General features: G+C 34.3%; 1 protein-coding gene across 2 annotated transcripts in view; it reads left to right on the forward strand.

Moving 5' to 3' along the window:
* ADAM9 (ADAM metallopeptidase domain 9) overlaps positions 1-22,665 on the forward strand; it is a 95,634-nt gene that overhangs the window by 520 nt on the left and 72,449 nt on the right. For both annotated transcript variants that reach the window (XM_016127383.2, XM_016127382.2), the window contains exons 2-6: positions 7,497-7,594; positions 10,197-10,255; positions 14,163-14,241; positions 20,441-20,517; positions 21,542-21,728. In XM_016127383.2, the coding sequence (XP_015982869.1) occupies positions 7,497-7,594; positions 10,197-10,255; positions 14,163-14,241; positions 20,441-20,517; positions 21,542-21,728 (500 nt within the window). The remainder of the gene's footprint in view (positions 1-7,496; positions 7,595-10,196; positions 10,256-14,162; positions 14,242-20,440; positions 20,518-21,541; positions 21,729-22,665) is intronic.

A 22,665-nucleotide genomic window follows, 5' to 3' on the forward strand; every position in this document is an offset into this window, starting at 1 on the left:
TCCTGCTTGATAGAACCTTTTGCGGTGTACCCCACCCCCATCCCACGCAAAGCTGGGTTCCCCAGACTCTCTCCGGATTACTCTGGATCTAACTGATCTAGGGAGTCTGCTGAGAGCTTTGGAGGCTTGGGTGCGCGCCGAGGGTGTGTTCATGTTTAAACTGTTTGAGAAATAGAGCTTGGTCTTGCTTGTAAAGTTAATGTCACTTGGGAAGAGACCAGGAGATGGAACTTTTGGTCCAGGTTATCATGATTTAAAAAATTGACGTTTATTTTATTAGCGGAGTCTCCGGTAGGTCCACAGAACTAAATTTACTGAGGGAATTAGGGGTGGTGGTGCTCATTTTTCTTGGGCCATTTTGTTGTAGTGAGAATACTTCTTTTTGGAAATGAACTGTTACATTTCTTTGGCCAGTCTTTTATCTGCGTTTTTATTAGATTTGTAATGTCTCAAAATTTGGACAAATAATCTTTGCCCTGTGTAAAAAACCGGATTAGCGTAAGAATTGTCATTTATGTGAAATAGCGTTTGAATTCTCAACTTCCCTTTAATAGGTAAGGTATTTATATTGGAGATGTCCAAACATAGTGGAAACAAATCGCCAACTCTCTAGCTTCTTTCTGGACAAAACTTCTTTATTTATTTTGGCTATTATTGTTTGTATGGCTGTGTTTTCTTCATCAGTTATAGAGCATGGTAAATAATTTTTTTTTTTTTTTACTAAATCATTCCTTTGAGAGTTGTTCAAAGGTGTTCATGGAAGATTTCAATGCAGGGCTTCTGACTATCAGAAAACTAATTACTTTTTCCCCCTTATTTTTGGTTTATTCTTTTTTAAATTAAACAAATTTGCCCTATTGCAGGAATTTTCACTCTAAATAGGGAAACTTTGTAGAATTTTTTTCTGAGTAAGATTGTTTTTGCTGTGTTATTTTAGATGGTTAATATTTACCAGTATTTAAGGTGAAGTAGATTATACATCTGGAGTTTTAACAATCCATAATTCAAGACTATATTTTTAATGTTAATGTATGTATTGATTATTACATACTTGCATGTAGATGTATGAAATATCTTTATGGTTTTTAACTGGCTTTAACAATTTATGGCCAGTCCCTCATTTAAGCGTGTGTATGCTTTCAAAACTTGGTCAACATTTATCTAACTTGTTATAAACAGCATGCTCAATTCTTGGGGATGGGCAAAGGATGACTAAATTTGCTAAGTCTATCTGAGGGATGTTGGGGAAGGTTTCATAGAGAAAGTGATATTTCAACTGATCTGTATTGGTGAATGTTCAAGTAACGAGATAGGAATACATTTTAAGCAGAAAAAAAGAGTTTTTGCAAGGATATGGAAGAGGCGAAAGAACGTGACTTGTTAGGGAATGAGAATGTCTCCAGGTAGTCTATGTGAAAAGAGGCAAGGGAAACACTAACGTAGCTTGGTACCAGTTGAGGAGAGTGTTCTTCACTGTGCTAAGAGACTTGGGATTTACCCTGTAGGATAAAATTCTTTGGGTGAGAAGGTTTTTAAAGTAGGAATGTGACATAACCATGTTTGTGATTAAGATAACTGGCAACACAATAGATGACAGGAGGGAGAGGTTGGAGGCTGGGAGAGACCAGTTTGAAGGCTTTTGTAATAGTGTGCAGTGAGTCAACTCATGTTTCCCTACCAGAATGTTCTTCCAAAATCAGCTGACTAAACTTTTGCAATACAGGAAAGATGTTTAAAATATGCCCTGAAACCTTTTCTGCTAGTGGAAGAGGAATTTGAGGACTCGAGAAGTACCATGGACACATCAGTTATATAGGAATTAAGTCCTTTTGGAAGGATTTTTACTAACATTTATAACATTGAGTCAATGAGGAAATGCAGTTTAAATTCCAAACAGCTTATGTTTATAGTAAACTTAAAAAAAAAAAAAAGATTAACAAAGGTAATTTTGTATCATTGTGAAAATAACAAGAGGAATGAGGTATGAAACCTCTTACATTTTCTCTTTTAGGGTAATAAGTATGATGCAGACATGTAGAATTAAAAAGTCAAAAAGACTAGCATTCTAAAGAAAATGAGTTTTAAAGTAATTATTCAGGGTGAATCACTGTAGAATGAACTATGGAGTAAGAACTTTGGTTTGTACTAATTTTATTTTTCAGCATCAGCATATTATTTGAATTTGTTATGTTTTTGTTTGTACTGTATAGGAGAATGGAATTTTTAAAATTTAAAGGTAGTTGGTTTTTTTAAATAAAAAGTAAGATGTTTATATTTAAAATATGTACGAAACAAGTTTCTGGGTTCCGACATGGTTTTCAAAAAGCACTTTATACTTTACCTTACCAAAGCGTAAGGTACCTTTAAGTTTGTATTTTGTTAAAAATCCTAGTTTATTATAGAATTCCCCCAAAGATGCAAGCTCTAAGTACCTGGAGGCTTTTTTTCTTGGAATAGCCACAAGCCCAAATATATGACAGCCTCATAATATTTCTTTTTCCCCTTGGATACCTAGTATATAGCAGTCATGGAATTATGCCATCCTTTGAGTCAGTGCTATGCGACTGACTGCCTCGTAAGTAAATCTGGTCCTCTTCGTATTTCAGTAACTAACCCTCTTCTACCTTTGAATGGGTCCAACATAGACCCAGCTAAGGTTGGATTGCACCTCGAATTGTATAATCTTGTTTGTATTTTGAGAGATTATTGTAGTTTATTTTTTAGTTTGCGACAGTGTTATTTTAGTTAAATCATTTTTTTCCCAGTGTGATCACGTGGAGGAAACTACTTGAATCACATTTTTTAAGGGTAAATTAGGATATTGTACACCTAAAACTAATATTGTATTGTATGCCAACTGTAATTAAAAATAAATTATTAAATAAAAAATAAGTTAGGGAACTTGAGACATTCACTTAATTTGGGCAGTTTTTAAATGTGCAGTTGTTTTCATATTTGTTTATGTTTATCTTAATATAAGACTTGAGTATTTCAGTTTATAATAAATAAAAATGGTGCCACTGCCAAACATTTGTTATACCATAGGATAAAACCCATATGTGAGAAATGCCTTTTTCCCTTTGACACATTTCTCTTTTAATGAGATGTTTTGTGGTTTAACTCATTTTAGGAGGATTTCCTGTTCTCCTCCCCCTTTAGTGGCTCCTTAGAACCCTCATGTGAGTAGACAGACCCCTGAGAACACTGCTCCAGATTAGCTTCGTTGACACATTAGAATTCTGCTGTGAATAGACCTCTGATCCCAGCTGCTTGAGAGGAGTGGTTAAGCAGTCTATGGCATAGCAATAGAGGAAATCTAGCATTGCCATTAAAATGACAAATGTGTGGGCCATGTGGGTCTGTGGAAAATTAATATAAAAATGTTAATCATAAAAAATAAAGTTTATTTTAGGTTGTACATGATTAGTATGATTATGAAAATGTATGAATAGCAGTAGAGATAAGATGGGGGAATTTTCTTGTCACACATTTATGGACTACTTCCTGTACCGGTGCAGGAAACATAATGAGTAAGATACTGTCTTTTGTCTCAAGAAACTTAAATTTTTTGCTAAAGGAACATAAATTCTTTAGGGCATTAAATCTTATAAATGGTTGATGTTTTTCCAAAAGGGGGATTTAAAAACAACAGCAAAAATCTTGTTTCTTTTTAAATGCAAAGATGTTAATGTAAAAAAAAAAATTGTGATGCTTAGAAATATGTAAGAATATAAAACATAGCTGTGGAAATTATGATTGTTATTAATATATGATACTTTGTTTATTTGGGATTGACCTTGTGAATGAAATGGAAATATGTGGCTCAAAATAATTGTGCTTTATGAATTTAATGTACAATAATTTTTCTTTTATTAAAAATTATTGTGACATTGATCAACAAAATCCAATAAGTTTCAAGTGTACAATTCAATAGTATGTTGTATTACAACAATTTTTCTTTAAGAAATAATTTGGACAATAAAATTATCTTATTCACCCTGTAGGTGGAGTCAGGTTTATTTTCTATAGTGAAAGTACTTAGAGGTGGCTATTTGTTTACATAATAGGCAGGAAGGAAAGGAGAAAAGCCTATGGCTGAGAGTTCACATTTGTTTGCTTTTCACTTAGGTGGAGTTTTTAGAAGTTATTTCCCTCAACTACAATTACTATTACATATACTTAGACTTCCTCCAAATAGAGTACATAAAAAGAACTAAGGCAGAGGAAGAAAGCAGTGAAACTAACACCTTTTCCTTTCTTTTGCTAAGTTTAAGACAATTTAATTTTCATGTTTCAACTCTCATTTCTATGTTCATTTCGTTTTCTGGTAGTATGATTTTCAATGGTGTGTTTATTCTGTCAAATTCTAATATAACAGTTTATATTCTCTCTGGCATTGATTGTATTAAGTTTTTTATTTTTGTTGTGAACTATATCTTTATACCAGTGGTTTTCAACGGCGGGGGTGGGGGGGGGTGGAGGGCGGTAATTTTGCCCCTGGAAGGCATCTGGGGGATATCTTTAGCTGTCACACTGGTGGTGCTTGTGGCAATTAGTGGGTAGATACCAGTGATGCTACTTAACATTCTAAATTGCACAGGACAGCCCCCACCACAATAAAGAAGTTTCTGGGCCAAAATGTCAAAAGTGCTGAAGTTGACGCTTTATAGAAATAATGTTAATGTGCTTCCCTTGTAGTAATGTGGGAAACATGTTATTTTGGTTTTCATGAGAAGGTGCTACTATTTGGAGTTAAAAAAAAAATAAAAGGAATTGAAAAATCCATGCAAGGTATAAACATGAAAAAAAAAAAAGAAATCAGAACTAGAGATAAGAAAGCAATGTTGAAAAAGTATAGGAAGGGGGATTTTCAAACAACTAGTCAATGTTAATTTTTGAGTGATATAACCCAAATATGTACATTTTTCATGTTTTGGTACTCCTTATGACACTTGGAAAGTGGATCTTTGTATTTTAAAACCAAGAAGTCAACATCAGAGTAAATGCTCTTATATACAGAAGTTATTTTGGGGTGCTATAATTTTGAAAGCCTTTTAAAAATAACTGATTAATTGTGGCTCCACCACCCCCACTCCCCCCACGCCAAGCAAGGATTTTGCTTTAAAATGGGAAGGAAGGAAAGAACCTTGTATCTTTCCTTCCTATATTAGACTTTTATTCTTTGCTAGCAATCTGGATAAAAGATCCATAATTTCAGTGAATAGTTTCACTGGCCTGAAACCACCTAGCTGTGTGACCTTATAAAGTCCCTTAACCTGTTTCAAAGTGAGAGCTCTTTAAGTATCTGCCTGCTCATTTGTCATTCTTTTCAGAAGTACTTCTTTTGCTCTGTGATGTTAGCTTCTAGTGTTAACACTCGTCTATTACCATATATATCCTTGCCTGTAATGATTTATTTAAAAATCTTTTTATTTTGAAATGATTATGAAGTCACAGAAAGTTGCATAAAATGTAAGGGTGATTTTCTTTTTATCACATAGAACTTCTAATCTGTTACCCACAGAAAGCATTTTATTCTTGCCACCTATTTCTGCCACCATTTCTAGTGTGACTTAGTAGTTGAACAGTTTACCTTGATTCAGAATGAAATTATTAAGGATAACACTGAAACTGGTGTTTTTAGGAATTTGAGAAACTAGAGGTCATTGGAAAGTTTATTTTGGGTGAGGAAATAGACCTGTCCCTCAGTTAATTTAGGATTAAGGATATTTCTACCTAGTGGTTTGAAACCTGCATCTATTAAGGTGAAGGATTTCTTTTTACATGGTTCCCAATTGACATTTGGGAACCATGAGTATTTTATCGTAGTATGTCATACATATGCCTTAGATCAGCCCATGGCTGCTTTTGTGAGTGTTGGAGTCCATTTCTGGTGTTTTTATGTAACAACTTGAAGCCACATTTACTTAATATAATATATACCGTATTATAAAGACATGAGGGATTGATGGGCAGAGTTTGAATACTTAGTATGAGGTGATTTTATTGCATGAGATACAATTTATGTTTTCCTGTTTACACTGTATCTTTTAAAATCCCAAGTTAGACAACATAATAGACATTTTAATATATGTACAGTGTTATCTTGGAAAAAGTCAGATGTACATATTTCATTTCAACCTATATTTTGAGAAATCTGAGGGGCATAAAACAATTAATGAGTGAATGACCATATAGAATGGATCCAAAGAAGGGGAGTGTGGGAGAAGGGAGACCAAGGAAAAAGGTATCCAAGCAGTCTTGATGTGAGGTTAATAAGGCTGATGGGAAGGAAGTGGCTATTGAGAGATGCTAGATAATCAGTACTTTAAATAGTTTATGCTTTTTATTGAAGAAACACTCTTTTTCCCCTCCTACTTTTAACTTCAAAAGTAACGTAGGAGTTCCAAATTACTTTCTCATTATAAAAACTAATTCAAACCATACAAACATATAGGACTGTGGGAAATAAAGTCCAAGTCCTTATCTAACCACTCTCTTGTTCTGTTGCATTGTGATAACTACTTTAATCGAGTTTGGTACATTTACTTATGGTATAAGTTACATGTTTATTTATGATACATTTTATAGTCTTTTATGTATGACATGTAATACAATGTTTCATAAACACTACAGTAGAGTTTTATAAAGTGAAAAGTCTCCCCTTCATCCCACTCCCTATACGGAACTACTAAAAAAATAATTATTTTATTCTAGAAAATATTAAATATGCAACTGTAGAGAAAAGAGTAATAAACTCCTGTGTACCCATTACCCAGTTTTAGTTTAATTTCATATGTATCCCCTACTTTAAACACACACTATATTATTTTGATGCAAATCCTAGATATCATTTTGTCTTTGAATAATCAGAATGACTCTCTAAGACAGAAGGGCTTTTAAAAGAAAACCTTTCCCACAAAAAGCTTATTACACTTAAACATTAACAGTAATTCCACAAGATCATCATTGGTGAGTATGTATTAGAGTTAACGCATCAGGCTTTACAAGTATCTTTTTATTGTCCTTGTCCATTTTGGAAGTATCATATCATCTTGGGATATAATTCATGTTAGATAATGTTGGAAAATGGAGGATGAGTGAATGCTCCTAGGCTCTAGATGCTTCTTCCTTACCCATTTCCCCACTAAAGCAGTTTGTGTGTATGTGTTTATACCTTAAGATTTCTTTTAAGAAAAAGGGTTAAGGTTTTTAGCTAAAAATTGTTTGCAAATGATTGCTGTGTATATACTGTCTAGTAAAGACTGACATCCTTTTTTAGGAAATATATTTTTTTCTTTTCATACTTACCTAGGATATTGATATTTTTATGTACAACTGTGTGTGTGTGTGTGTATGTGTGTGTGTGTGTAAAATATGGTTATATCAGATGATTTTTTCTGATGTGAACATTTAGCTTTTGATTTCTGTTATATTTTGGTACCTTGTAGTTTTTCAGGTTTATTTATTATATAAATTTGTTATTCCTTCTGTAGGCTTTCAACAGACCTCACATCTTTCTTCTTATGAAATTATAACTCCTTGGAGATTAACTAGAGAACGAAGAGAAGCCCGTAGGCCCTATTCAAAACAGGTAAGTTATCTCTTGAGAAATACGTATGTATTTAAGTTTACCCTTTTTAGAAAATGTAAGACAAAGATGTTATTTTCAGTAGTGGTTATTTCAGTGAGTAATGTTGGCTAGTGACTAGTACAACACTATATATTTGGCACTGATGTTTATTGGATGTTATTCTAGTAAAAGTGACATATTGATTCTTGATAGCTTTTCTTTAAAGACAAAATGGTTGACTTGAAACATAACAGAATCAAATAATAATTAAATAAAATATTAGGACCGGGGTAGGATGTTGATTACATCTAACACTTAACTGACTGGTGATGGTTACAATGGTCTTGTTATAATAATAAGCAACCTCTCTTAGTTTATGATAGGTAGAATACTTCATATTATTTCTTCATGGACACTGGAGAATAGTAATGGGTTACATGCATGTATTTGATATTTGGGAGTGTTCACTCAAAAGTAAATTTTATCTCCATATTGGAAGAAGTATACTGTGCTGTCAATGGGGTAACTAATGCACACAAATTATTTTTTATACTATTTTATCTTACTATAAATTCAGAAACAATACATTTGGACTTCAACTGATTTTGCAAACTTCAGCTTTATAGAACTAGAATTTAACTTTATTGTAATTTGACAGTAACAGATAATGAAAGATTGAGTTTATTATTTCAAAATTGCCAATACAGCTTGCACATTTCTTAGGGACTGGGCATAGGGAAATTAACACTGGAGTTCAGAATCAGGAGCTCTTAGTTTCAATCCTTCCTCTGGGTACTACCACAAATTGGATAGGTCATTCAACTCCATTACTCCTCTATAAGTAAGAAATAAATGACTCTAAGATCTCCTTCCAGCGGAACAATTTATATTTTTTTCCTTTGAATTAGGCATTCTATTATTTGATGTTATTTTGCCTTAGACTACAATTTGTGCTTTCTTATTCTTTTTCTCCTTTTCTTCATCAGCACAGGGACTATGTTTCCTTCTTTATTGTGTCTCTGTTCATATCTTCATCAGTACTGTACACATAGACACTTGTGATCATGATAAATGCCATTCATGTACCCTAATAAATATTTAGAGAAATAGAAGCACTGTTTAGCTGTTGGGGATATGGCAGGGAACAAAAAAGACAAAAATCTGTGTCCTTATGGAGCTTCCATTTTAGTGGGGGAGAAGAAGAGACAATAAACCAATAAATAATATAGATTAATAATATAGATTACTTAAGATGGTAATAAGTGCTCTGGAGAAAATTAAAAGCCGGAAGAGGGATAGGGGGTGCAGAAGTAGGGGTAGGAGTAGGGTAGGAAGGTTTGTATTTCTTAATAAGACAGCTTGGAGAGGCCTTACTGAAAAAGTGACCCATGAGTGAAAAACAGAGAGGAATGACCAATCCAGTTAGATATTTGGGGAAAGAACATAGTATCACGGAAAAATTCTCAGATTCTCAGAATTCTTCTCAGAGGAGATGACAGTGACATTTTTATATCAGATGATTGGTCAAGAGCAGAAAGGATAGAAAGGCACATGCCAGAACTGTGGCGATGGAAGGAGCTTGGTATTTTTGATGCCACAGTGGAGATCCAGGTAGATCACAAAGAGTTATCAGGTTCCCACTCAGGATATGAAAGTAGAATGCCAGGATCTGGAATTTGGTCTAGGCCTAGAAGTCAGACATCGATGTCTCCTAGAAGAGGGAACCTGCTGTTTATTGATAAGATATTAATTTAGTGTCTAGACACAGTAGGGAAAATAAGAGGACACTTCTTATATTATTTGTTGAATTTTCTCGATGACTTTCTCTTCTGTTAAAGAGTTAAGGCAAAGCTGAATCTCTTGGTTCTAGTGGTCAGATTAAATGCTTCTGGCTGATGAACTGGTGAGTTGCTGGGGAAATTGTTTCATAGTTGTTTGAGGTAGAGAAGAGAATCCTATGAGCTTGAAGATATGTATGTAAGTGCAAGTTACCTTATTTAAATTCATCGGCTCTGAGATGTCATTTCTTGTAAGGTCCCCTATTATTTAATGAACCACTAATTAAGAAGAAACAGTACAACCAGATAGACTGCTGTGCCTTTGTACAGTGTGTCCTGATTTCAGAAGTGTTCATGTGAGGGGAAAAAAGTGTGTTTTAAAATTGAGGAAATGTGGTAAATCATGTGAAGATACAAAATTGTAAGGGTATGTGAATTTCTTTTCAATTTTCAGATTAGAGGTATAATAAAGGATAATTTCTTGAAACTAAGAGGGTCATTTTATTTAAACCAAAAGAGGAACTATTTTATAATGTAGGTAATATGTGGATGGACTTAATAAAAATAATCCCTGAAGTTATTGCTCAGTTATAAATGAATTTAAGTAGAGGTTAGATAAACATGCAGGCAATTTTCCATAACAGGTTCTTAAAGGAAGGTAGGAATGGACAGAGCATGTTTTTATTATTTAAGAGCAGATAATAAAGTTCTTTCATAAAACAGTTTTAGTCAATACCAAACTATTTTAATTGCAGATGGAATTTCCAGTGTCCTCTAAATACTTGTTGAAAAGTAATTTATAAGATGGTGTTTTATTGTTCTTTTCTTCTTCTTTGTGCATTTAGGTGTCTTATGTCATTCAAGCTGAAGGAAAAGAACATATCATACATTTGGAAAGGAACAAGTAAGAAATTTAATTTGCTTTGGCTTTTCAGTAATTTTTTTTCCAATAGTATATTAGTTTCTTTTCTAATTAGGTATTATATAGTAGATTGACAAAGAGTGAGAATAAAGAGAGTAGAAGTATGGAAAAAATCTTACTATTTTGTGTTTTCCTTGACATTAGAACAAGGGAAAATAATTGAAAGTAAGAGAAAGTTGCATTTAAGAAAAAAGCTTTTTAATTGTGATAGGTCCAAGAAAAAACTGAGTAGTAGGAGTAAAGAAGTCTTTAGTAGTTCTATCAGTCTCCTAGAGCTGCTGTAACAAAATACCACAGACTTAAACAACAGAAATTTATTTCTCACAGTTCTGGAGGCTGGAAGTCCAAGATCAAGGTACTAGCAGGATTAGTATCTGGTGAGAGCTCTCCAATTGGGTTGCAGGTGGCCATTTTCTCTCTGTGTGCTTAAATGGCTTCTTTTTAGGGTGTGTGTATATGGGATGGGAGGTAGGAGGAAGAGCAAGCTCTTTGGTGTTTCTTCTTATAACGACCCTAATTCTGTTGGCACAGGGCCTCACCCTTATGGCCTCATTTAACCATAATTACCTCTTTAGTGGCCCCGGCTTCAAATAGAGCCACACTGGGAGTTAGGGCTTCAGCATGTGATTTTTTTTGAGGGAGGAGGACAGGACACAAATATTTAGTCTGTAACAGTAGTCTCTCACCCTCCCCCCCCCTTTTTAATATTTTCTCCCCATTTTGGTGTGTTTTCACCTGATCCCATTTGTTTATCTGTCTTCTTAGGTTGCCTTTTCGAAATGCCAAGCTTCTCACTGTGCTGAGGCACCCACTTTCCTGTGGCCTGTTTTAGTCCTTTTCTCCCTTTTCTTATGTAGCAAAACATCCAATATTTTTAGTGAGAGATCCCAGAAAAAACACCACCTAGTAAACCCTTCGATAGTACGGTGTGAGTGATGGGATGGAAAATGTTGTCATCTAAGGAAGTACTACTCTAAGTGCTGTCCTGGAACCGGCAGCAGCACCTGGGGATTTATTTGAAATGCAAATTCTCAGGTCCAACACTAGAATGAATCAGAATTTTGGGAGGTTACTAAGCAATCTATGTTTTAATGAGCTTTCCAGTTGAATTATATGCATCTTCAAGTTTGAGCAACACTTTTCATCTCAGAAAGGGCTACTTGAGCCAAAGAGTCTGAGTTTCTGGCAGAATTTCAGACAGTGTGACAGATTTTCAGACAGGTTTTCTAAAACCTTGTACTGTATCTGATGGGACTTAACATTTATTGAATATTTTCTGTGTTCCAGACACTGTGCCAGGTACTTTTAAGTGTATTATTTATTTAATTCTCACAAAACTCCCTAGAGAGATCCCGCTTGACCACTATGTAATGATGTCAATATGTACAAAATTCTAATAGGTCTAAATATTTTCTCCTATTCTTCATTTCTACAAGGAGATATAAATTAGTTAAGATTATTTAATAAAATAATTGTTTCTTATGTTTGCATAGTTTTAAGCTTACAAAGCATTTTTATAACCTTTGTCTCATACTGTCATAACAGCTTCATTGTAGAGCAGTGGTTATTCCCACTTTATGCATAAGAATAATGCGATTCAGGAAGGTTAGTTGACTTGCTCAGCGTCACATAGTTTGTAAATGTTCAAACTAGGGTGCAAATCCAAGTCATTTGAGCTGAAGTCTAGTGATTTATATGTATATGCTGTGTTTTGTGTATATTACTATGCTTCTTGAATTGGTGGGCAAATGATACACTTCTAGGCATTTGTAAGAGTTTTTAGGCTTATGAAAGGTGTTCACCAAAGCTAGTGATCATTAATGAAAAAAAAGTAATTTAGAGTTAACTACTCTAACATTCTATAGCTTACAATAAAATTACCCAGATATACTCTTTCTAGTAAAGGGGAAGTTATGAAATTCAATAAAAGAGTGACTATATTCAAGTAAATCCTTGTAATTTCCTCTCATTGCCTCATTGCTTCAGAATAGTGGTCTTAACTTTTTTGAGGTCATGAATCTCTTGAGAATCTGGTTAAAGCTGTGAACCCTTCTTGCAGAGGAGTATACATAATCACTGACATTGGGATATTTGGCAGAGAATGGGGTTGGGGAAAAGAAGATAGCACATCTTTTTTCTGCCTGTGCTGAACAAATTTAAAAATAAAACAGAAGGGTTAGAGCCTGATGGACCTGCTAATCCTGAATCCAGTATTAGGCAAATTTAGCCATTCATGGTCAGTGCTATGTGCTGGCTGACCTGCTTCTGGAGAAGCATAGTCAATTTGTGCTCTCACTGGGCTGGCAGTGACTTCCGAAGAGGAAGAAGGGCAGAGCAAAGCCAAGTATCTCCAGTTTATTCTTTTCGAATTCACCACAAGAGGGAGCAGTGAGAGAAAGGGAGACTGCAATGATTGAGCAGGGTTGGATAATTGAAAGGACTTAAGACTCCATAGGCTACTCCCAAGCTCACTCAAGTAGACTTTAATTAATAAAGGTAAAGGATGAGTACAGCAAGAAAAAGAAAGCACAAGTAATCATCAGGGGGTTCAACTTTCAGGCAGAGCCCCCCATCGTCCTTTCTCAGTTGCATAGATATGCTTTGTTTTCAGTTTACAAACGACTGAGATTTGTGTGAAGCCTCATTTTAGGGGAGCCTATGCCCAAGTTTACAGAGAGGTTCTTTTATACTACACTGGTTATGTAGCTAGTTGGGCTGTGTGACTGATTAAACTGCAAGCAAACCATCAATCTATCCATCTTTGAACAATAACAGACAAGCTAGCCCTGGGTTCCTCCAGGGGACTGTAGAACCATAAATAGCACGTTATAAATCACTAGCTAGCATATTGCATCCCTGATTTGTCCGTAAACTTTGGAGATAAGCATAGCGCTGCTCCAGTTCTGCTGCAAATGACAGAGTTTTTCCTTGACCAACTTTACTCGGGCCTCTGAACCTTCTCCTAAGCCCACTGTTGCACTTGTGAAATCCAGTTTTAGCAAGAACTCTACTAGGTCAGTTTAGCAAGAAACCCACCCCCACCTCCTGATATCTGATCTCTCTGATGTATGATCACATTTCTCATCCTCCACCACCCCCAGGTGATGTCTGATCACCCTGGCCTATCTTTAGTAAGATAGTAAGAATCTGTTAGGTTAGTTTAGCCAGAGCCTCCCTCGCCCTTGTTGTTTCCTCATAGTAATTTTCCATTCACTGACTCCTACCCTACTGCTTGGCTATAAATTTCTACTTGCCTGTGCCGCATTTGGAGTTGAGCCTGATCTCTCTCCACCACTGTGAAGTCCCCCTGCATTGGGCCTTATAACTATCACAGCAGTCCTGAATAAAGTCTGCCTTACCATCTTTAACAAATGTCACTGAATATTTTTTTTCTTTAACAAAGAGAACCCTATCTTTACAAATGTGCTCCCTTGACATGCCAAAAAGCATCAGGAGTCAGCAATTCTTGTTTCCTTCAGCAACTGCACTTAGGAGGTTAAGGCGATGAATGCTTTTAGAAAAGAGTAAACGCTTATTTTTCTTATAGAAATATGATGTACTATATAACACACTTTATACTTCTCGTGTGAGCTGTATCAGAAAAATTTAAGGTCATTACTTGTGTTGAGTTTTTTGCAACCATCATTTTATGACCATTAGAACTAATGTGCAGCTTAACATTCTTTATGAGGAAGTAATGCACATGGTTTCAGATGCAAGTCCATTTGTGACTTGCTATTAGTTTTATGATAACTCCTTTAAATAATAATATATCGGGTAAAAGTTTCTTTTCCTAGCCCTCTCTTCTAGGAATAATGCCTTATGAGTTGTGTTCTTAGTTGTATATAGATAAAATAATTTTAAATGGTGTGTTTTATTCCTCTTCCAGAGACCTTTTGCCCAAAGATTTTGTAGTTTATACCTACAACAAGGAAGGGGCTCTGATCTCTGACCATCCTGATATACAGGTAATATATTTTCCTCTCGATCCTATAGCAGAATTTAAAACAATTATAATGTTAAAATTACTTCTGTTCAGATACTCAGGACTGCTACATTGCACAACCCACCTGGTCACCTTTGACGTTATAATATATAGATTTGTTCGGGAGGTGGTGGGTGCCTTTATATAGATTAAACTGTACGTTACAGCTCAGTAGTTTGGTGTTTCTTTAAAGACCAGAAAAATAATTTTCTATTTAATGATAATCCCTACTCATTATGAAGGGGAAAGTTTGCTATATTTTGAATAGATTTTTTGATTTGCTGAAAGTTAAAATCTCCAAAAGCACATCTTACTTCCTTATCAAGCCATTTGATTTCCCATTAGTTAAACACAAACACTAATTTGCTGTTGTCAGTTCAAATTTTTCAGTGAAAACAATTCTTTTTTTTGTAATTAATCTTTTTTAACAAATGTTTTATTTTTTATTTATAGTTGGCATATGAGATTATATTAGTTTCAGGTGTACAACATAGTGATTAGATATTTATATAACTTACAAAGTGACTACCCTGATAAATCTAGTACCCATCTGATACCATACATAGTGATTATAGTATTGAATTCATTCTTATGCTATACTTTATATCCTCATAACTATTTTGTAATTACCAGTTTGTACTTCTTAATCTCTTCTTCCCCTTATTGACCCAACTCCCAGCCACCTCCCATCTGGCAACCATCAAAATGTTCTCTGTATCTATGAGTTTGTTTCTGTTTTGTTTATTTTGTTCTTTAGATTCCACATGTATGCGAAGTCATATGGCATTTGTCTTTCTCTTTCTAACTTACTCCACTCAGCACAATACCCTTTAGGTCTGTCCATACTTGCAAATGGCAAGATTTCATTCAATTTTTTTGGCTGAGTGATATGTCATTGTATATACGAGCTACCTCTTCTTTATTCATTCATCCATTGATGGACACCCAGGTAGCCTCCATATCTTGACTATTGTAAATAATGCTGCAATGAACATACGGATTCACATGTTCCGTTGAAGTAGTGTTTTGGGTTTCTTTGGATAAATATCCCGAAGTAAGGTAACTGGGTTCTTCTTTGTCTCTTTTTATAGCCTTTGTTTTAAAGCCTCTTTTGTGTAAGTGTTGCTACCCCCACTTTTTTTGTTTGTTCTTATTTCCACGAAACATTTTTTTCATCCCTTAACTTTCATTCTGTATATGTCTTTCGACCTGAAGTGAGTCTCTCATAGCCAGCATATGTAAGGGTCTTGTTTTCGTGTCCATTTAGCCACCCAGTTTTTTGATCGAAGCATTTAATTCATTTATATTTAAAATAATTGTTGATAGATATGTAGTTATTGTCATTTTATTATTCATATTTTTGATCCTTTTTTTTCCTCCTCTTCTTAAAGAAGTCCCTCTAACATTTCCTGTGATACTGGCTTGGTGGCGATGAATTCCTTCATCTTTTTCTTGTCTGGGAAGCTCTTTATCTGTCCTTTGATTTTAAATGATAGCTTTGACAAGGATTGTAGGTCCTTGCTTTTCATCACTTTGAATATATTGTGCCAATTTCTTCTGACCTGTAAAGTTTCTGTTGAGAAATCAGCTGACAGTCTTATGGGAGCTCCCTTGTAGGTAACTACGTTTCACTTGCTGCTTTTAAGATTCTGTCTTTAACCTTGGCATTTTAATTATGTGTCTTGGTGTGGGCCTCTTTGGGTTCATCTTGTTTTGGACTCTCTGTACTTCTAGGTTTGTATGTCCATTTTTTGTATGTCCACACCTTTTGGGCCCCTTAAGAGGAATGTCTGCGACTACACTGGCACTCTATCTCATTCGGTGACAGCCAGAAGTTTGGGGACTTCTTTTCCTGATACTGGAACCCTGGGCTGCCGAGCCTGGTGTGGGTCAGGGACCCATCACTTTTCTGGGCATCTCTCTACCACCAGAATATCCCTCCCAATTCTAACCACCATATGCAGTTGTCGGACCAGCACATTTGCATCTCTGCCTCTCCTGCTAGTCTCAAGGTGGCCTCTTCTGTGTGTCCAGAGTTGTAGGACTTCTGTTTAGCCAGACTTTAGGCCACTCCTGATGATGGGTATTCTCTAGGTTAGTTGTAATTTTGATGTGGTTGTGAGAGGAGGCAAGCACAGCATTTCCTTACTCTGTCATCTTGACTGGAAGCTGAAAACAATTCTTTCTAAAGAAGTGTGGTCCTCTTTGCATCAGAGAACAGAGTATTCCCGAGGACAGAACTGGCCAGGAATTCTTGAAAATCTTGGCAGGTGTCAACTTTGGCTTCACACGTTATTTAATTAGAGCATAAATGTTTCTAGTTTTATTAGGGAAGAATGTTTTACAATGTTTTTTGGCAGTAGGTATTATATATTTTTTTCTTTTGTCATAGTTTTTATGAGAAGTCTTTGTTTCCATTAAACATGTATTATTTTTTCCTTGAACTTTGTGATGTTTTGCTAGGTTGAATTGTTTATGTTTGATATGTAATTTTGCAGCACTTTTCAAATAAATAGAAGTCAAAGCCTTTATTTTAGTGTAATTAGATGAAAATGTGACTGTACATTTCAGATACCAATTAAAACTTTGGCACGTGGCCAAATATTTCCCCTTATGATTCTGTTATTTAAGATTAAAGTAGTGGGTAAAGCTGTTATCTGGCTTTCATCATCTGTGTCTTCCACAAGGCCATTTTTCACAAAGAAACAAAGTTTAATAACCACTTTTTGTGAACTGCTGTATGAAATAAAACTCCAAATTATTATGTCTTACAATTTTGGAGTACTTTGCAAATGCATTGAAAAAGTCTTAACTAATTCCCTGAACTAATTGATGCTTGTTTCCTTTGGAAAATATATTGACTGCCTTGAGCTCACAGGATTCTTGTGACTAGTAGGCTGTTCTTTAACAGTTCAGTGTACTTCTACTCTCACTAGTTGAGTTTTTTGCGTATAGTTTGTCAGTTTCCCAAACTGTTTTTGCCTTTTATACCTTTACTGTCATCATGCAATTTAATGTTTTGTAAACTTACAAAATATGATTTGTTGTTTTATAAAAGACTAAATCTAATGCTTTGGAAAGATTCAATAAGAGCAAGTTACTTAAAAATACCATCAGGTTGGTAGAGTAAATGACCAAGTGCTGGATTTCAGTCTTGTCAAACAAGAGAGCTTCTATTGTAGTTGAAGCTAGAAACATTTAATTTTTGAATTCTGTGAGTTACTGTATTACTATCTCTTAAGTGTTACCTTGTCTATAATAGTAGAAGGTATTTTTTTCCTCTAGTAAGAAGAAGGCAATATACTTTAACTATGAAGTGCTAGAAAGAAAAAACATTAGTGGTTGTGAATTGTCCCACACAAAAACAAGTTGTAAAATGTTGAAATTCAGCCTGTACTCTTTGGCGTATAATTGTTTCAAATTTTTTTTTTTTTTTTTTTTTACAGTTTTAGACGTACAGGAAAAGTTGCATGAGTAATATGAAACATTCATGCCTACCTTCACCTAGATTCTCAAAATGTTGAGATTTTATTATATTTATTTTATCTTTTATTCTCTATTTCTGAACATTTTAAGAGTATGTTGCAGACATGGCATCCCTTTAAATACTTCACTGTAAATTTCCTAAAAACAAGGAATTTTTTTTTTTAACTATAGTACAGCTCTCAAAATTAGGAAATTAACATTGAAGCAGTATTAGTATATAATTTACATACCTTACTTTTGTTTTTGGTTTATTATCTCAATAATGCCCTTTATAGCTAGCTGTATGATGGTGGAGTAAAGGTATGGGTCCACCAAAACAAGAAGGTATCATGAGACCAAAAATTGAGGCAGGCAACTGCATAGAGTATAACAATTTATTGTAGTGTAAGTTACTTAAACAGGGATAGGATTGGAATGGAAGGTGACCTTAATAGTCTGCTCAGCTGATCTCTTCTACCAGACAATTGTTAAGGTAAATGTTTTATAGTGTAGCTAATGTACTAATAATTGACAAGACAAAGGGACAAAGAATGCAGGATATGCCAGGAACCATACTTCCTGGTGATCTTAGGATGGATGGTTGCTTATAATTGATGCCAGAACCTAGTTTGATATTTATCTTGGTTGCTGTGCCATTCTGGCCATTACTGACAAGAATCTTTATGGTGTGAGTATTAAAGAACACAGATAGCCGTTAATTATAAGGCCTTGGTATGCTGCCTGAAACTGCATGAAAAACGTGAACAATAAGAAATCAGGGCCACGAAGATGGAGTCGGTCTTGTTCATATCAACATCTCCACAACAACAAAAGAAATCCAAGTTCATATATTGCATTCAGTACTCATGTCTCTTTAGTCTCCTTTAATCTGGAAATCCTTATCTTTCCTTGTAGTTCACAACACTGGTATTTTTGAGAAATATAAACCAACTTTTTGTAGAAACTCTCGCAATTTGAGTTTGTTAGATGTTTACTCATAATCAGATTTAGGTTATGTACTTCTGGCAAGAATACCACTGAAGTGATACTGAGTGGTTCTCAGTGTACCATATTAGTAAGTAAATGATGCAGTTAGCACTATACTGACAGTGTTAACATCGATCATTTGGTTAAGTTGTCTGCCAGGTTTCTCCTCTGTAAAGGTATTGCTTTTGTCTTTTTAATTAATATTGTGATTACATACCTCGAGACTATACACAATTCTGTTACTTTTCAAATTTTTACCTATTGGTTTTAGTATTTAATATTTGCCAGAATCAGTTTATGATGGTTGTTAAAATGGTGATCTAATCTCATCAGTGCTTCTATATTAATCAGTACTTTCTACTCTAAGAAAGAATTTTCCCTTCTTATTTGTTTATTATCAGTACAGACTCATGAATTCTTACTTTATCATGAGTGAGATTGAAAATCTTTTCATATATAAGTGCATTTTTTATATCCTCCTTTGTAAATTATCTGTTCATGTCTTTTACCCAGTTTTTTATTGGGTTTTTAATATTTCTCCTTCAGTGTTTCAGAGTTTATAGTTAGGGGTAGTAACCCTTTATTTATGATATTATCTTCTCCCAGTTTTGACCTTGTGTTTTGGTATCTTTGTGTAGAAGTTTAAAAACTTCTTTTATATAGTAAAAATTATCATTTCTTTATTGAGTGATAGAAAGTTTTCCTCTAACTCAGACTGAAGAGGAATTCACTCATGTTTTTTTTTTTTAGTTCTTGTATGTGTCATTTTTTATGTTGAGATTCTTGATCCATTTGGAATTTATACTTATGTATGGTGTTAGGTATGGATCTAATTTCCTTCTTTTCCAAATGTCTAACCAGTGGATCAAGCACCATTTATTAAAAGTACATTTTTGTCACAGAGATTTGAGGTGCCACTTTTATGATATAAAGTTCCATATGTGCTTTGGGCTTTTTCAAGACTTTGTATTATATTCTACTGGTTGGTCTCAGTGCACCACCAGTGCATACTGTTTTGATTATTAAGGCCTTGTGATATGGCTTAATGTCTGGTAGGGCTAGTTCTCCATACCCCTATACCCTTGGCTTTTTTGTTAGTGCTTTGTAGTTGTTTTAAAGATGAGAAAATCGTATTGTGTACTAAAAAATTCTGATATTAGTAAATGATATTAGTCTTATTTTTTTCACTGGTCAACTTCTTGCTCAAAATTAAGGATAAAGGCTCTTTATTTCTTAATGATGCTAAATGTATAGCTAATAATAATATCAATAGATCTATAGTAAGAAAAGAAAATAATCTGATCAAATTCATTTTTTTTTGCTACATAATACATTTTTTTTCTCTTGACATCATTAGCCTGTTACAAGGTCCTCTTCTGTATTTGATGTCAGTTGGGTGCTATTACTTCTTGGATTGACTGTGATTTCAAATGTTACAAATGTTAAGCATAACATTATGCTGCCTCGTTCAGCTTCTAGGCTTAAAGATTATTGGCCTAGAGCTGTTGGTACTTAGTATTCTTTAGAATTCTGCCTAAACATTTGTGTACTTTTGGGGTGGTGGTAGTTTGAAATGGTCTAAAGAATGTGTGTGATATTGCGAGATACCAATAATATAAATAAAAGTTTTAGTTTACTCACCTTAAATAATTTTATTAGCTCTGTAATTTATATGATGATTTTCAGCAATGTAACAGTATTTGAAAATAATATAGTTTTTTTTCGTTCAGGATCACTGTCATTATCGGGGCTATGTGGAAGGAGTTTATAATTCATCCGTTGCTCTTAGTGACTGTTTTGGACTCAGGTAGAGAATTTTTTTTTATTAGCTCTTTTTCCCCCCTCTATTTCTTACCCCTTTACCTATCTCTGTTTCCAAATCAAGTCATTTCGGGGGACTTAACAAAATTGGATGTTACTTTGATTTTGCTGAAGGTCTTTAGAGTTGTGTTTCAGATATTCTTGGCATTCTTTCCAATATTTAGGAAAATAGTATAGTTGATGAATTTTATTATATAAAGAGAACATTTTATTTTTTGAGACTGCTAAATAATTTTTGCTATTTAAGATAAAATGTACTTTAAATTTCTGTAGCACTTTATGTTTTCAAAATTTTCACTTATATTCTTTTGCTTAAGTCTGATAATGACTGTGAAAAAGGGCTCCTGAGGTGTGCAAACTGAGATTTGAAGAAATTATATCACCAATCAAATGAAATGATAATGACATTAAAATTACATTTCTCAAGGGCCTGGTAGTATGACACTGTACTGGTTGGTTGACTACATGATTGACTGAACTCATAAATATTACTTTTATTTCTCAAACCAACTATATAAGATGCTATGATTATCTCCATTTAAGTAACAACATTTAATAACAGTTATGAAATAGTTACTGTGTGCCAGGCAATGTTCTAAGCATTTTGTACTTATTAAATAATTTCATTTTTAGGACAACCTTATGCGGAATGTAAAGTAAGGCAGAGATTAAATAACTTGCTGAGAGCCCCACAGCTAGTAGAAAACATTTGGGAATCAATTCTAGTTTTCTTGCTTCAGACTTTTAGCCACTATTCTGTATTGCCTTCCATTATACAGTAATCACTTAGAGAGGTTAAGTAACTTTTGGAGAGAGATGCTATAAGTAGTAGTCTTAAGCTTTAAATTTAGGTCTGCCTGACTCTAATCTAAAGCCTTACATTTTTCTCTATACCATGTTAGTTTTTCTTACACATATTAAAAAGTAAGACTTGAATTCAGGTTTTCTGATGCATTTTCCTTTTTTTTCCTTCATTCTTAAAAATTGTGTATGTGTAATGCAACACTTAGAGGACTGCTGCATATAGAGAATGTGAGTTATGGGATTGAACCCCTGCAAAACAGCTCTAATTTTGAGCACATCTTTTATCGGATGGATGATGTCTACAAAGAGCCTCTGAAATGTGGGATTTCCAACAAGGATATAGAGAAAGAAATCATAAAGGATGACGAGGAAGAGCCTCATCAGCTATTTCGAGTAAGGAAATTACATATTTATTTCTTCATGGTTCAGACTATTTTGTGTGTGTGTGTGCATGCATGCGTGTGTGTGTGTGTGTGTGTGTTTTGCAGCTGAATACAGAAAGCTATTTTTTTGTATAAAGTGAAGCATAATTGTTTTGAGCACTTTTAGTTTTTTAAAAATTTTCAATTATGGTTTACATACAATATTACATTAGTTTCAGGTATACAATATAAGTGATTAGACATTTATATATCTCATAAGTGATCACTCTCATAAGTCTAGTACCCATCTGGCACCATACATAGTTATTAAAATATTGTTGATATATTCCTTATGCTGTACTGTACATCTTCATGACTATTTTTATAACTGGCAATTTGTACTTCTTAATTCTTTTCACCTTTTTCACCCATCCCCACTCCCCTCCCATCTGGCAACCATTAATTTGTTCTCTGTATCTGTTTTTGTTTTGTTTTTTTCATTTATTTTGTTAAGATTCTACATGTAAATGAGATTGTGTAGTATATCTTTCTCTGACTTACTTAGCATAGTACCCTCTAGATTCATCTATGTTTTTGCAAATGGTAAGATTCTGTTTTTTTTTTTTTTTTTGGCCAAGTAATGTTCTGTCGTATACACATACCACATCTTTATCCATTTGTTTATTGGTGGACACAGACTAAAGTTTTAAAAAGTCATGTATTTATACACTAAAACCAATGCTTATTATTGTTGTTGTTGTTGTTGTTTTTGCCAACTATTTGCCAGACATTGTGATAACTACTAGGGAGAACAATATGAGCAATATGCAGTTTCTGCCACCAAGTTGAATTACAGCAAAGCTTCTCTGTTTTAGGAACTAGGGCTTAAATCTTAAGTAGTAATTGTATTTCCTTTTATCATTACTATATAATAGTATATTACACTGACTTTCTGAGAGTAGTAGAAT

Source organism: Rousettus aegyptiacus, unplaced genomic scaffold (assembly GCF_014176215.1).
Source record: "Rousettus aegyptiacus isolate mRouAeg1 unplaced genomic scaffold, mRouAeg1.p scaffold_m13_p_11, whole genome shotgun sequence".
NCBI classification, from domain to species: domain Eukaryota; kingdom Metazoa; phylum Chordata; class Mammalia; order Chiroptera; family Pteropodidae; genus Rousettus; species Rousettus aegyptiacus.